This window comes from Orycteropus afer, unplaced genomic scaffold, assembly GCF_000298275.1.
Source record: "Orycteropus afer afer isolate SDZICR_OR568_19922 unplaced genomic scaffold, OryAfe1.0 scaffold00501, whole genome shotgun sequence".
Lineage (NCBI taxonomy): Eukaryota > Metazoa > Chordata > Mammalia > Tubulidentata > Orycteropodidae > Orycteropus > Orycteropus afer.
Window position 1 is genome coordinate 1,729,298 of NW_006922088.1, and position 17,003 is coordinate 1,746,300.

The 17,003-nt window shown below is 40.8% G+C and overlaps 1 protein-coding gene across 1 annotated transcript in view; it reads left to right on the top strand.

Moving 5' to 3' along the window:
- Positions 1-17,003, top strand: part of TNPO3 (transportin 3) — a 102,906-nt gene that overhangs the window by 42,818 nt on the left and 43,085 nt on the right. The window contains 4 exon segments of the mRNA XM_007955403.1: positions 9,864-10,007; positions 12,083-12,258; positions 12,785-12,923; positions 16,151-16,297. Of these exon segments, the coding sequence (XP_007953594.1) occupies positions 9,864-10,007; positions 12,083-12,258; positions 12,785-12,923; positions 16,151-16,297 (606 nt within the window).

Below are 17,003 nucleotides of genomic sequence, written 5' to 3' on the forward strand. Positions count from 1 at the left end.
TATATGGTCTACAAAGCCTACTACGAAGCCTATATTTACTCTTTGGCCCTTCAAGAAAGTGTTTGCAGACCCTGAGCTAGATGGCACTAAACTGATTATCTAGCTCACGTCTAATTTTCAGATTTTATTGTCCAGCTCAGTTCTCTCAATAATGTGTTTATATTTCTGCAACATCATTTAGATTACTTTGTTTGAAAAATAAAGTTTTGTTTGAAGTTGTGTTCAGTTCATTGTTAGAAGTTCATTGGAAAATTCAAATTAACTGTGTGCATAGTGTTTTCAATTAACTATTTATTTTAAAGAAATAGGATTATAGGAAATTAGAAAATAGAGCCAAGCAAGTTATATTCATACCATCTGGGGATCATATTGTCAACCTATTAGTACGTGTCCTCTGTGAACATACTTCTCTTTGAACCTGGGTACAGATTGTTTTAAACCCAAATGAAATTATACTTTAGCAACCCTACTGCATCCTCCTTTTTCAGTGATGCAGCTCCATATCTCCATGTTGATTAATTTCATATCATCTAACACCCAGACCACATTCACGTTTTCCCAGTTGGTCCCAAAATATCTTTACAGAGTTTTTCCACATCAGTATCCAGTCTAGGACCACACCTTACACATATTAAGTTAGTATGTTTCTTAATCTAGCACAATCCCTCTCCCTTTTTAAAAATGACATTGATTCATTGAAGAGATTGGACCGGTTGTTTTTTAGAATAGCTCACCTCTGGATTTCCTGGTTGTTCCCTCTTTGTTTCATTTACTTTTCTTCCTATTCTCTAATTGGAAGTTATGTCTGAAACAAGAGTTTGAGATCATAATATCCTAAACCATCCATTATATGAAATGAATACTCTTCTATGCATTAATAATAAAGTATGTACCATCCTTAGGATAATCAAGAAAGTAGTTACTCAAATCATTTTCTTCAGGACTTTATTCTTTCCTAGGACCCTGGTAAAGAAAAGTCGAAAAGCTTGATTCAGGTGACACATTTTGGCTAGAATACATCCGACGTATTTCTTTCTGTATCTTGTCAGAAGATGCATCCTGTCTGGTTGACCCACCATTGGTGACACTATACTCCTGCCATTCATTAAGTTTATTTTTCCCTATGAAATGTGTGTATTTTGCATGCAGTTTCCTATGACCTTTTGCCTAATGGTTCTAAATTCTTGTTGATGATCTTTGCTCATCAGTAATTTCATTGTGGTTTGTAAAATGATGTTTTTCTACCTCTGACATTCCGTCTATATATGTATTAGTTGGTATTCTTCTAGGTTCCTACTAGCAGGGTAGAATAAGTCTTAATTCTTTTTTGTTTAATTATCTCTTTTCAAAATGAGGATTTGTTTTAAAGCTTCCTCAAAAATTACCATTTTTTCTGGCTTTCTGTTTTTGGAGTTTAATCGATTCAGATTCCAGTAAAACCATTCATTTGATGTTCAGGATGTTATAACTGTAGTCACTGAGAGCATTTCTTTGCTTCCCAACAGAAGAAGATGACAAAGAAGACTCTTGCTTGTCTTGTTACCTCCCTGCCCAAGATGTGGATTCTTTTTTTTTTCTTTTCTATTCTTGTGATGAAAGTATATACAGGACATTTGCCAACATTAATTACAACTTCCCCATTTACAGCTCAGGGACGTCGATGGCATTTTTCATGCTGTGCCACCATTATTGCTATCCTTTTCCAAAATAATCCACCACCACTACCATACACTCAGTGCCCCACAAACAAAAGCTTCCCCTTTCCCCCTTCTTTGCTGTCCTTGGTAACCACTGGTAGTCGTTGGTTTCTATATAACTGAGAAAACCAAACTCACTGCCATTGAGTCAGTTCTGACTCACAGCGACCCCTTTGGGTTTCCGAGGCGGTAAATCTTTACAGAAGTAGATTGCCCAGTCTTCCAGCCGTGCAGTAGCTGGTGGGTTTGAACTGCAAATTTTCTGGTTAGCACTCAAATGCTTTAGGCACTGTGCCACCAGAGCTCCTTTGGTGTATGTATGTATATGTAGTTTTTTTTCCCCCTAACCTATCTAGGAATTTAGCCTCCTTTTCCCTTCTGTCTCTGATAACCAACAAAGTTTCCTTCTATGTATAAACTTTTCCTTGACTTTCTACAATAGTGGGCTAAAACTATATTTGTCCTTCTGTGGTTGACTTATTTTACTCAGCCTAGTGTCCTCCAAGTTCATTCATGTTATGCGGTGTTTTGCAAATTCTACATTGTTCTTTAGGGTTGTATACTATTCCATTGTATGTATGTACTACAGTTTGTTTACCCATTCCTCAGTTGTTGTGCACTTAGGTTGTTTCCATCTCTTTGCTATTGTGAAGAGTGAGTGCTGTGATGAACCTGGGTGTGCATATATCTGTTCTTGTTCTGGCTCTCACTTCTTTAGGCTATATACCTAGTAATGGGATTGCTGGGTCAAATGGTATATTTATTTTCAATTTTTTAAGGAATTGCTGTACTGATTTCCACAGTGATTATATTATTTTACAGTTCCACCAGCAGTTTATAAATGTCCCAATTTGTCGCCAGCATTTGTTATTTTCTGTCTTGTTGAACTTGGCTGTTAATGCTGAGGTGAGATGGTATCTCATGGCTATTTTGATTTGCATCTCTCTAATGGGTGATGATCGTGAACATTTCTTCATGTGTTGTTGGCTGCCTGAATATTTTCTTTGGTTAAGTGTCTGTTAATATCTTCTATCCATTTTTTAATTGGATTGTTTGTCTTTTGAAGTTGAGGTACTGGAGTTTTCTATAAATTTTAGAGATAAGCCCTTCGTCTGAATGTCATTACCAAATATTTTTTTCCCATTCTGTAGGTTCTCCTTTTACTCTTTTGGAGAAGTCTTTTGGTGCACATAAGAATTTAATTTTTAGAAGGTTCCAATTGTCTAGTTTACTTCTTCTGTTTGTGCATTTTGGGTTATGTTTGACAGTCTATTTATGCCATAAATTAGGGCCCCTAAGTTTGCCCCTGTTTTTTCTTTGATGAACTTTATAGTTTTAGGTTTCACATTTAAATCTTTAATCCATCTGGAGTTAGTTTTTGTGTATGGTATGAGGTATGGATCTTGTTTCATTTTTCTGCAAATGGATATCTAGTTTTGCCAGCACTGTTTGTTAAAGAGACTGTCTCTTCCCCATTTAATGGATTTTGGCTATTTGTCAAAGATCAGTTGACCATAGGTTGATGGATAGATTTCTGGGTTCTCAATTCTGTCCCACTGGTCTGTGTGTCTATCATTCTACCAATACCAGGCTGTTTTGACAACTGTGCCTGTGTAGTAGGTATTGAGTTCTGGGAGTATGAGACCTCTTACTTTATCCTCCTTCAGTAGTGCTTTGCTTATCCGAGGTCTCTTTCCTTAGATCTGGATTCTTTTTAAAGTGAGTGGTACGCTGGTGCTTCAAACCCACCAGCCACTACTCAGAAGGAAGTTTGGGTGATCTACTTCTTCCATAGTGATACTGTCTTGGCAGCCCAAGGAGGGGTCACTGGGAGTCGGGTCCGACTCGATGGCACATAACAGCAACAACAACTTCCGTAGTGATACCGCTTCAGAAACCCAAGAAGGGGTTGCTATGAGTCAGATCTGACTTGACGGTGGTGAGTCGATTGGGTTGGGTATTTATATCAGTCTGTATCCATTCAGGAGAGAGAAACTTCATAGTAATTTGAACAGGCAAAGTTTAATATAAAGAATTACTAGCTTTAATGGGATTACAGTAATGAGAGATTGGCTAGTAAGAATAAAGAGAACTCTAAAGAATATAAAAGGAGCAGGTAGAGTCACTTTGCTCCAGAACTATCAGCAAGGCTGTGGGGAATGCTGGCTGGTCAATGCCCTGAAGGAGCTGGGCCCACAAAGGCTGTGAGCACTGCAGGAGCCTGGTGCTGGAGAAGCTGCTGCCCCCTGAGCACATTGGAACCAGGAAGTAAAACCCTTTATTCCTACAGTGTCTCTCCAGTAGCCTGCTGACAAAACTGGTGAGAAAAAAAAAATATTGAAGGACCCAGGTCCATTTCACAGCAGTCTTAAGAGGGTGAATTTGAAACTGAGAGGAAATAAGTCTGTAATTAGCTTCAGTCCTCCACTTTGACTAAGCTTTCATATGCATTCTGGTATGCAACATCTTTTTATTCAACACTGTGAAGGTATATTGCCCCTGCCAGGTAAAGGCAAACGGATCACATTGGTCCTTTCAAATTGGTATAGAGGAAAAGGGATTAGGACAACAGCTGAATACCAAATGCAGTGTTTGTGTAGTAAAGATACTGCTACATCTGGGACAGCAGTTGCCAGTTTGAGTCACCATTTGATTAACTGTAGTTCATAGTCTCCAAGATCCATCCAGGTTGGCTTGCACAGGTCAAACTGGTAAGTTAAATGAAGATGTAATAGTTATCACCACCCCTACTTCTTTCAAGTCTTTAAACATGGCATTGATCTCTGCAGTCCCCCAAGGACGCAGTATTGCTCTGGATCGTAATCTTGGAAGGTTCTGGAAGTTTCAGGTGCTTCCACTTAGCCTTTCCTACCATAGTGGTCCTTGCCTCATGGGTCAGTGAACTGATGGAGAAGTTCTGTCAGTTCCTAAGAATTAAGAATATCAGTTCCAGTTATATATTCAGGAACTGGGGAAATAAACACAGTGTGGGTCTTTGGACCAGCTAGGCCTACTGTGAGTTGGACCTAAGCTAAAACGATATCTGGCACCTCACCATCATAAACTACAATTTTAATGAGTGAGCTACAGTAGCATGCCAGGGTCCCAGGAATTAGCATCAATTCAGAGCTAGTGCCCAGTGATCTTCAGTTTTGACTATTTTCCCTAAATCACAGCCACAGTAAATGGCTGCAGGTCCCTTTGGGGGAGGTCTTAAGGAAGGTTTACAGTGTATATACCCACACAGTGTATACTTGTGGTAACGTTATAGGGTTCTTCCCCTAGAGAAGTTGGCCTCCCCTTCAAGCAAGGGGTTCTCAGTCTGAATTGACTCAGTCTGGAAACAGAATGAGAGGCCGTGACTCTCCACTGTGACTACTTGAATCAGGTGTTTGGCCACCAGACTTGAAGATTTTCCTGTTGTATAGATCAAGCGATACTCTAGTAGTCTGCCCATCTATTCCTGCTTTGTGTGATAAATTAGTCACCACCAAAGATCTCTGGCGTTCTCATTGTCTACCGCCCCTGCTACTTTTCAGTAGACATACCCCCCTTGTCTTTGGTGGTAAGTCTCTCTAACACTTTTTCCTTATGTACGTGATGACAAGGGCACTTTGACAGCTCAACCTTATTGACTGTAAGCCACCATTAAATCCAAGTTTCAGTCAAAAAACCAATTGAGCTGTTAGAGCCACTTAATTGAAAATCTCTAGGAAGTACACCCATATCACTGATTTGGCTCAATCTGTTGTACATTCCACCCTCCCTTAGTCCAATATCCTTAGACTCCACTCCCACACGTTCCCAGATTTCTTCAGATACATATTAGCAAAATTGTGTTGATTCACTTAGTGTATAAGTCATCTCCGTCTAGGTATTGCTGTCCCCTGAACATGCTGAGACTTGGCCCCAGTTTTGAGTCCTGTGGCAACAGAGGAGGTTGTAGTAGATCTTGAGAATGGGTATCCCTTGCCAAGGTATCTGTCCCAAGTGAGTTATTATAGGGTTTTCAAGCTGAGGAAGGCTAGTCTCCTCAGACAAAAGAGAACAAGCTGCTTCCACTGTCAGGGAGGCTCAGAGTGGGAGACAGAATGACTTGGGGGTTTAAGATGATGAATTTCATTTGGGTCCAACCAGAAGTCCCCATGATAAGTTTCAGAATCTCATTCTTTACCAGTCAATTTCCTAACATTCAAATAAGAAACTGAATTTTCTCAAGACTGAATTCAACTTTTGTAATTTAGAAAGCCACACAATTAAATTTTTGTTTGTGTTTCAGTGATGTCAGCCCTGTGGCTGCAGACGATAAGAGCTGCTTTCAGAGCTTTCATGGAAGCTCTCTGATTCTCAAACAGTGACTAGAGCTGGCAGTTAACAGCCTAAACTTGTCATTTTCTTTTTGTAAGTACTGAAGTGAATTCAAAAGAATCTAGCCCACACCAGAGTCCTTATAACCAAAGCAAACCAAACTCACTGCCATTGAATCCATTCTGACTCATAGCGACCCCGTTTGGGTTTCCGAGGCAGTAAATCTTTACAGAAGTAGATTGCCCAGTCTTCCTTCTGCAGAGTAGCTGGTGGGTTTGAACCGCCAGCCTTCTGGTTAGCAGTCAAATGCCTTAGGTGCTACACCCCCAGAGCTCCTTAAAGTCCTTACAGTCGTCATTATTGCCACAACAGGCAAGTGTAGCAGCCACTTGGGCTTCCAAGGCACATGCTTCTTTTGGCACTTTGTCACATCAACCACAAGTGATATGCTTGATGAAGTGTGATACAATCTGAAAAGTATAATACCCCTTGTGGTGCTTAATAAGATCTATGATTTTGTCATGTAGCTTGTCATGTTATAGAACCCAGAGGATGAAATTAGTCCAGAATTTTCAGGAAAAATAGGTGTTTGGTTGGTATACAAATTACCAAAGGCCTCTTAAAACCTTTCTTACTCAGTTCTCTGAACACTCATGCTAAAGGGGCAAGGAGGAGGCATCTCTCGACCTCCTCTAACTACACAAGAGGAAGACAGAAGCACCATCAGCAGCCTAAGGCCTGTTCCTATGAGGCCAGACATGCTGCCACCCTCCAGCTCCCTTACCAACCTTGACACCAACTGTCCCTCCCACAGCACCGACAACGTCTTTGCTGGGTTCAATAATTCACTGCAGTGGCCACACAGAACTCACAGATTACAGAGTTTATCAGGGAAGGAACAGGCTTTATTCAAGCTCAGGAACACACTAAGAATACAGTACTTCAATCAGGACAATCTCCCCTTTGCTGTGCCCTTAGACACACCTCTCTGGCCCTTGGCCTCTCAGCCTGGCCTCTGCCTCTATGAGCCTGATAAGCCTGCCACTCTGTCCCGTGCCTCTTGGTTTCACTGCCACCATCTCTCAGCTGGGCATCTCTCTCAGCTGGCCATCTCTCTCAGCTGGCATTGAGATTTCCCCCTCTGCCTCTAGGAGGGCTCATTTTAAGCCTAGCAGAGTGACAAAACTAACCAATCCCAACATCAGAGTTCTATATACCTGAGAGAGTGAACTTTCCCAGATTACTTCCTGATGCTCCAACAGAAATACTCCAGGTGGATGACTTTATCAATGAGGAGTTTAAAAGCAGCTATTCAGTTGCTTATGGCAAAATCCACCACTGAGTTAATTGCCAGTCTCATTATAGAGAATAACTACCACCAGCTGCGCAGGCAAGTTGACAAATATTTGCATGGTCCCACCCAGTAATCTGGTGGGAGTTACAAAGAGACTATGGCTAGAAAAGCCATACTATGCAACTCATTACACCACAACTCATTATGGTGAGTTCATGCCATGCCATTTCTTGTCAGTACTATACTGTTGTGGTCTGTCCAAACAGATCCACTCCTAAGTGTTGTTTTATGTTTCTTAAAGTTTTTAATAATTGCTCAACTTATTCTTAAAGCTGAACGGAACCTAGCCTTGATATTTTTCTTCCTCCATTTTCAATTTTATTAATCTAAGATCTCAATTCTTACTTAAAAGCAGACCAGTTACCATTGATCAGTTTCTTTTCATGGTGACCCCATGTGTGTCAGAGTGGAGCTGTATGCCATAGGGTTTCCAATGGCTCATTTTTCAGAAGGAGATTGCCAGATTCCAGGATGCCGCCATGTGGACTTACACCTCCTACCTTCATTTAGAGGAGCTCTGGTAGCATAGTGCCTAAGGCACTTGACTCTTAACCAGAAGGCTGGCGGTTCAAACCCACCAGCCACTCCTCGGAAGGAAGATGGGGCAATCTACTTCTGTAGTGATACTGCCTTGGAAACCCAAGGAGGGGCCGCTATGAGTCGGGTCCGACTCGACGGCACATAACAACAACAACAACAACACCTTCCTTTAGCAGCTGACAGCATTAACTGTCAGCACTACATACAGTCGTCACGTATTAACTGTTCACTTCATCTCTGCAAGCAACTCAGCACCCCTTGGAGCACAGTCATAGAAATAATTACGTTTGATGCAAGTTGTTTAACAGACAAACCTTTGAATCAGCAGGTGTCTTAGTTATCTTTATCTAGTGCTGCTGAAACAGAAATGCCACAAGCGAATGGCTTTAAGAAACAGAAATTTATTCTCCCATAGTTTAGGAGGCTAGCTCTAGGGGAAGGCTTTCCCTCTCTGACGAGGAGGAGAAGATGCTTTTCTCCTTTCCACATCTTATGGACCTGATGTTCCTTGGAGATCTCCATTGTCTTGGCACAGATCTTCCACTGGGTCTAAGTGGTTCCCAGTGCAGGGGTCTTGGGTCCAAAAGATGTACTCCACTCCCTGCATTTCTTTCTTGATGGTAGTACGTCCCTCCTCTGCTGGCCTTTTTAATCTCTTTTATATCTCAAAAGAGATTAACTCAGGGTACAACCTAGTCCTGTAGATTGCATCCTGCTTCATTAACATAACTGCCTTAATCCTGTCTTATAAATATCATAGAGGTGAGGATTTATAACACATAGGATAATTATATCAGATCACAAAATGGAGGATAATTAAATAATACTGAGAATCATGGTCCAGCTGTGTTGACACAAATTTTGGAGGGACACAGTTCAATCCACAGCAGGAGGGTTTTCCTATACAGTTTGTGTCTGCACCATAAACAGGAATAGCAGAATCTCATTCTCTAGAGTGTAGTAGCCATAAACTTCCTTGGATAATTTATTTTTTACTTCCTTTATTGCTGTTCAAATGAATTAGTAAGTATGTATCTAATCCTTCTTGCCTGATACTACAAACAAAGCTATTGGGGGAAATTGACTGCCTGGAAGTACAGTGTCAGCCATTAGGTCAGTTTTGATTATACATTAGAGGAGCACTCCACCCCCCCATTCCTCTGACCTTGTGGCAATTATATTTCTAACCCCTTGCCTGCAAAAGTCCTTTTTAAGCATTCTTCCTCCAGAAAAATTTGCATTACATTTTACTTTAGAAAAAATAACCACCACAGAAACAGTCTCTAAAGAGAAGCAATCTGTTGACTTTTAGTCTGACTTTTCTATATTTTCTCTTTTAAAGGTTACCAGATTTATAATAATGTCCCTTTTTGTAGAATGACATATTTGCTAGAGTATTCAAATGCCGAAAGTGAAAGATCAGCTTTCCATGTGGGATCTGGAGGAGTCTGACTGGCTCATTTCTGTTCAATAAAAATCAGGTATATCGATGAGTAAATAGTACTTTAAACCCAATTTTTGATTTGACTAAATTGGTACACAAGCGGAAACTAGGAAATATAGTTACCTGAAGCACGTCTCTTTGATCAAATCCCTATTCTCTGTGCCTCGGTTTCATCATTGTAAAAGTGGAGGTAATAACTGGACCTTCCTCTAGAGTTTGAGGTGAGAGAAAGCCATGACAATTTGCTCCTACGAAGACTATAGCCTAGAAAAACCTATGGGACTCTGTCACATGAGTCACTATGAGACGGAGTTGACTGGACGCACAGCACATAACAACAACATCACAAGAGTCTGAGTGAGGATCAGATGGATCAGTAGTGGGGCTAGAACAGTGTCTGTCACTTATAACCATTAGCTGTTATTGTCGTTCTTTGCATTTTTACTCTTGAAAGGCGGTTGTCATAATGGTTTAGATATAAAGATATAACTGTGTTTTCATTTCTTTCTCCTCTTTTCAGATGACCTGTGTAGAAAAAGCAGGAACAGATGAGAAGATGCTTATGAAGGTCTTTCGCTGTTTGGGAAGTTGGTTTAACTTGGGAGTTTTGGACAGTAACTTCATGGCTAACAATAAGTTACTAGCACTCCTTTTTGAGGTTTTGGTGAGTAATGACTTTGTTTATTAAAGTATTTCTGCCATGCAGTCTCAGCTTTAATAACTAACCTTCAGGGACACAGCAGTGCTTTCAGGTTTCTGTCCAGGGATTGGAAGGTGTAGGAAGAAAGCAGCAGTGCCCTTCCTTGCTGCCAAGTACCAAATGAAATTGAGTTATGTTTACGAGGAAAGCAGTCTTACCATTATCTGTGCAGGTCAATCTAAGTAACAAAAAACCATTGGTTTCTTTTTCCTTGTTTTGAAAACACAAAATAATGTGTTTCTGATAATGGTCATGGATTGGACTTCTCTCAGTGCACATTACCAAGACATCAGATGTAGGAAAGGAAAGAGTAACACATATGTATCCTTAGTGCATCCGGAGACATTGATAGATTCAAATATTATTTCTGTAGTTGAGATAGTTTAAACATCAGGGCTTGTGCAGAATGGATTTTGCATTTTTGAGATTAGTAGAATAAGAGGTTATATCTTTTCTAAACTTAACAAATTTCTTTAAATTTGAAAGTTGTTGTTGTTGTTGTTATGTGCCGTCGAGTCGGCCCCGACTCATAGCGACCCCTCCTTGGGTTTCCGAGGCAGTTATCACTACGGAAGTAGGATTGCCCAACCTTCCTTCCGAGGAGTGGCTGGTGGGTTTGAACCGCCAGCCGTCTGGTTAGCAGGCAAGTGTCTTAGCCACTATGCTACCAGAGCTCCCAAATTTGAAAGTAGTACCTAGTAATACAGTCCTCTTGGAGGATAGGCGTGAGTACTTCAAGTAGAACTGGTGGTTAGAACAAGAGACATAGACATAGTGGTAACTCAGGCATGGATATTGAACAGGTCTTTGGCAGATGTGAATGATTCAATCTCGTGCTCCGGGAGGGCATCCTTCAGTGAAGATTTGTTAGTATGGAAGGATTTGGAATACTAGATTTGTACAGATGCACTGTTATTTAGCAGGTCCCAGGAGATATGTTTGGCATTTCACTGTTGGTGTTTCCTGCGTCACTCTTGCACCAGAAACTGACTTGGAAGCTTTTGAATTCTGACTGCTTTGCTAGTCATTGTCTTTGTCTCCATGTCTGGTGATGTCGTGTTGTTAGGTGCCATCGAGTCGTCTCCGACTTATGGCGACCCCACGCACAGCAGAACAAAACACTACCCAGTCCTGTGCCAGCCTCTTTATCACTTGAAAGAGGCAGCAGATTTGCCTAGTGCAAATATATTGTCTGATGTGTTGACTGCTGCTTCCATTGGTGTTGATTAGAACCAAGTAATATGAAATCCTTGACAACTTCAATCTTTCTCCATCCACCGTGAAGCTGCTTATTGGACCAGTTGTGAGGATTTTTGTTTTCTTTATGTTGTGGTGTAGTCCATACTGCAGACTGTAGTCTTTTGTCTTCATCAGTAAATGCATCCAGTCATCCTCACTTATTCTTTACATCTGCTCCCAGCTGCCATCCTGAGACTTCCCCTACTATGCTTCTTGGTTGGATTAATTGGTTTTTGGATCTCCTCAAATAGCTTCCTCAGAAAGGATATGTGGGAAGTAGGCTTTGAGTTTTTGCATGCCTGAGAATTACTTTCTTTTTCTTTCATTCTTGATTGATTGTTTGGCTGGGGTATCGAGTCCTAGGAACCTCTGTTTGACTGGTGTTCTGAAATTTCACAATGGTGTGTGGTTAGGTGTAGGTCCTTAGTACTTGATAGACTTTTCATTTCAGGTAGTACTTGGGATCAGAAAAAGGAAGGAAAGAGAGTTCCACAGACTGAAGTAGAGTAGGGAGGACATAGTATTCCATTGGAGGGAGTTGTATGGACAGAAGCATGGAGATTAGGAATTGTGTGACTGATTGAAGTACACAAATAAGCTAATTTGCTTGGCATATAGGAAGGTATTCAGAAACAGGACTGAGAAGGTTGATAGATATTGTTTCGTGGAAGGCCGTGACTACAAGGCTATTATACATTTTAAAATACATGTTCACAGACAGGCTATGACTGTTTTCCTGATACTTGGGTTACAGCTTAATCATCATCCTTCCTACTCCCCTATATACTGTTGTCTCCCAGCAACAGGATAAGACCTCGTCCAACCTGCATGAAGCTGCTTCAGACTGTGTGTGCTCAGCTCTCTATGCCATTGAGAATGTGGAGACCAACTTGCCATTAGCCATGCAACTTTTTCAGGGAGTCTTGACATTGGAGACTGCCTATCATATGGCTGTAGCACGTGAAGATTTAGACAAGTGAGTAATTGTTTCGGGCTGAAGCGCTGGATTTACCTGTGATCTGGTGGTGCATTTTTTTTAAGCCACATTTTATTATTCAACCAGCCTTTGTGATTCTTCGTTGCTCTGAGTAAATACATAAACTGAACATCCTGAAGATGCTGGTATTTTAGGTATTGAACCTAGAATAGCAGACTGGATGCAGAAGGAGAGGTGGTAGAATTACCACTCATGGAAAGTAACAATTTTTTGTACATACCATGGATAAGGCTTTAAGAATTAGAGTTGAACTTGAAAGTATCAATTGTGATTAATGGGAAATTTTATACAGATATATTGGTGATTGAGAATGAACTGACTGCCATGTGTAGACATGTAAGATCTAGTAAAGGTGACTGTCATGAGCATCATGATACAGCATAGCAGATAATCACAGATACCTTTAGGCTGAGGCGCCTCTTTGTATTTATTTAATTAACTGCCTGTGAATATGCACATAAGATACCCAGATTTCTGACTTGTGCTCTCATTCTTTCTTCTACAGAGTTCTGAATTACTGCCGTGTTTTCACTGAACTGTGTGAAACTTTTCTTGAAAAAATTGTTTGTACTCCGGGCCAAGGTCTCGGGGACCTGCGAACTCTGGAGCTGCTGCTTATCTGTGCAGGTCATCCTCAGTATGAGGTAGTGTCTGTGGCATACTGAAGCCATTGCTGTTGGATTGGTGGTGCAGTGATCTGTTCTCCATGGCCTAATAGCTAGCTTTTTTACTCTTGGGAAGTTGCAGTCTTGTTCTTAATTAATGTCGTAGTTAGATTTGTCCTGCTGTGGGGCTTTCCTCTGTTCTTTCATTTACTGAATTTGGACTTCTGCTTTGAATCCTTTTTTTTACCTGGTTAGCTGGGCTGACTGTTAAAGACACATCCCAAACCAAACCTGTTGCCATCGAGTCGATTCCGTCTCCTAGCAACCCCATGGGACAGAGTAGAACTGTTCCCTTATGGAAGCACACTGCCACGTCTTTTTCCTGTAGAATGGCTTATGGGTTCTTATTGCCGACCTTTTGGTTAGCAGCCCCGCACTTAACTACTGTGCATCCAGGAGCCCATTACCTGTTTCTTTGAAAGCGGCTTGTTCCCTTTCTACTGTGCCCCACCTCTAGCTCCACATATTCACCAGAGCTTTATAACTTCAGAATGCTCCTGGTCCTAGCTGTAGCTCCACAGGTCTTAATACTCTACACTTTTGCTCCAAGTGAGGATGGGAATGAGAAGAGGATTGAAAGGACTTAAGGACACCTTCATTCAGAAGTCATTTATTTAAGAAGTTATACCCCCTCTCCATAGTATAAGAAGTGAGCAAGAAATGCTCGCAATCAAGTCATTGTTTTAAATAGCTCTATTTTGGATCCTTGATAGGAAAAGGATGGGGGTGGGATAGGAAGCACAGTAGTCCTATGCTTCTCAACCCTTCTTTCTGTTATCACACAAGGTATCGTTTATTTTTTTGGCTTAATCACATTGAGGGTATGTAGATTGTGATGAAACCCAAGACACTTGTGGGAGGAAATGTAGCAGGGCGTTATACTGTCATCAGTTGCCATGGAGTCAGTTCTGACTCATGGCAACCCCAACATGTGTCAGAGTAGAACTGCTCATGGGCTTTTCCTAAGATAGACTGTACCTGAATTCCCTTGACTTTTTCTTCTACTTAAGAAAACAGGTGAGTCAAAGTAACAGGAGACTGATTCCATTATCTCAGAGAATTATATAGATTGTTTGCCTGGTCAGAGATGTTCTAATTTTAAGCATACAGTAAGTAACATGACTTTAGAATTTGGGAAAAAATACTTTAAAAGAGACTTCCATTTGTGTATATTTTTCTAAATTCAGAAGCAGATGTGCTTTTGGAGAAGTTATCCCAGGGCTAAGGAGGGAACGTAAAGGCAGCCATTCTAAATGGAGTTTGGGCCTAGGTTAGGAAGCTAATTGTGAAAAAGAACAGCAAATACTGCTAGAGGAAAAGTGACTTCTTACCAAGTTCCACTCATATTGTTTAAAATTCTATGTACTGATAATGTGGAAATTATTGAACAATTTCATTAATACCACATGCAAGTAAAATCTTATTGAAGATAATTAAAAAATGGTTGCAGCACTATATTGACAGAGAGCTTCCAGAAATACAGGCTGGATTCAGAAGAGGATGTGGAATGAGGGATATCATTGCTAATGTCAGATGGATCTTAGCTGAAAGCAAAGAATACCAGAAAGATGTCTACTTATGTTTTATTGCCTATACAAAAGCGTTTTTTTTTTTTAATTTTATTTTGATTTGGGTGAAGATTTACAGAGTTATACAAAAGCATTTGATTGTGTGGATCATAACAATTTGTGGATAGCATTGAGAAGAATGAAAATTCCAGAACACTTGATTATACTCAGGAGGAACCTGTACGTAGGTCAGGAGGCTGTCGTTCAAACAGAACAAGGGGATATTGCATGGTTCAAAATCAAGAAGGGAGTGCGTCAAGGCTGTATCCTTTCATCATACTTATTCAACTTGTATACTGAACAAATAATCCAAGAAGCTGGATTATATGAAGAAGACTGTGGCATCTGGATTGGAGGAAGACTCATTAACAACCTGTGATACACAGATGACACAACTTTGCTTGCTAGAAGTGAGGATGGCTTGAAGCACTTCCTGATGAAGATTAAAGACTACAGTCTGCAGTATGGATTATACCTCATTTAAAGAAAAGAAAAATCCTCACAACTGGTCTAATAAACAGCTTCACGGTGGATGGAGAAAAGATTGAAGTTGTCAAGGATTTCTTATTACTTGGTTCTACAGTCAACACCAGTAGAAGCAGAAGTCAAGACATCAGATGACACAATGCACTGGACAAATCTGCTGTAAAAGACCTCTTTCAAGTGATGAAGAGCAAAAATGTCTCCTTGAAGACTAAGGTGTGCCTAACCGAAGCCATGGTGTGTTCAATTGCCTCATATGCATGTGAGAGCTAGACAATGAATAAGGACGAGCAAAGAAGAGTTGATGCTTTTGAGTTGTGGTGTTGGAGAAGAATACTAAGAGTGCCATGGGCTGCCAAAAGGACTAGCAAATCTGTCCTGGAGGAAGTGCAGCCAGAATGCTCCTTGGAAGCGAGAATGGCCAGACTTTGTCTCACCTACTTTGGTCATGTTGCCAGAAGGAACCATTCCCTAGAGGATATCATGCTTGGTAAAGTAGAGGGTCAACGAGGGGAAGGCCCTCAACGAGATGGATAGACACGGTGGCTGCAATGATGGACTCAAGTACAGCAAGGATTGTGAGGCTGGCACAAGACTGAGCAGTGTTTCGTTCTGTGCATAAGGTCACCATGAGTCAGAGATGCCTCGATGGCACCTAACAACAACAACAACATATGCTGAGTGACAGAAGGACAAATTCTATATTTAATCTCACTATTGTAAAAAGTCAAGGAAAGGTTTACATAGAGAAGAAAACTGCTGGTTATCAGGGATGGGAGGGGTGGGGTGGGAGCGCTGATACATAGGTAGAGAGAATTATTGATTTGGATGAAAGGAAGGGCAGTGTACTAAAAGTGAGTGAGCAACACGGTGGCACTGAGAAAGAGGAAGACACAGAGGTACACGAGAGGTGCAGACAACACAGATAGACCCTTTTACATACACAATGCTGCATTGTCAGCGATAACAAACATTGATCTACGGGTTAATAGATGATGATGGGTAGACGGGTTGGATGATCAAGATCTTTTTTTTTTTTTAGAAAAAAGGCTATTTGATGTTTGTCATGTGTGGGCTTAGCAATAATAAAACTGTCTTCTCTTCCTTTTGCCATTCAAATAAACCACATTACCTTTTTCTCTTTCTATGTAACAGGTAGTGGAAATTTCCTTTAACTTTTGGTACCGACTAGGGGAGCATTTGTACAAAACTAACGATGAGGTTATTCATGGCATCTTCAAAGCTTACATTCAGAGACTGCTTCATGCCTTGGCGCGACACTGCCAGCTGGAACCAGACCATGTAAGTTCCTTTCTTTCTGTCTTCACATCTCCAGTTGTCTTGAGTTCCTGCTCTTTTCCATCAGTGCAAAGCTGATGAAACCTGCACGTTCCCTGTCACCCAGCAGCTTTCACGAAGACTGTTGGTCACTGAGTGGCTCGACGGCTAGCCAGACGGCTGGCAGTGCAAACCCACCCAGAGGCACCTCAGCAGACAGGCCTGCTGATTTGCTTCTGAAAGATCACAGCCTTGAAAGACCTGTGGAGCAGCTCCACACGAGGGTCGCCATGAGGCAGGGTCAACTCGTCGGCAACTAAGAACAGTAGATCTGTGTAGAGAGTCACTCATGCCAACTAGTAATTCTCCCGGGAATTTACCTTACATTTTGTTGCATAAGTAAAAATAGCTTTTTTACATACAAAGCCTTAGCTACAAAAGTAAAAAATGGTAATAAACTCATGAACAGCTGTATAAGAAGAGTTCCATAAATTTGACATAGCAACTTGATGAATATTATACAATTGAAAATAACGATTGAAATAAAAAGGTGGTTTGTATACTGAGTGAAAAAAATCAGAATGTAAAATTTTATACTCTGTTTTGAATAGTGCAAAATATGGCTTAGACTAAAATGTAAAAGTGAAATATTTGTGTAAGGATGTGGAAAATTACATACAGTACACATATTTTTTTTTTTTTTTTAGGATTTGGGTGAAGATTTACAGAG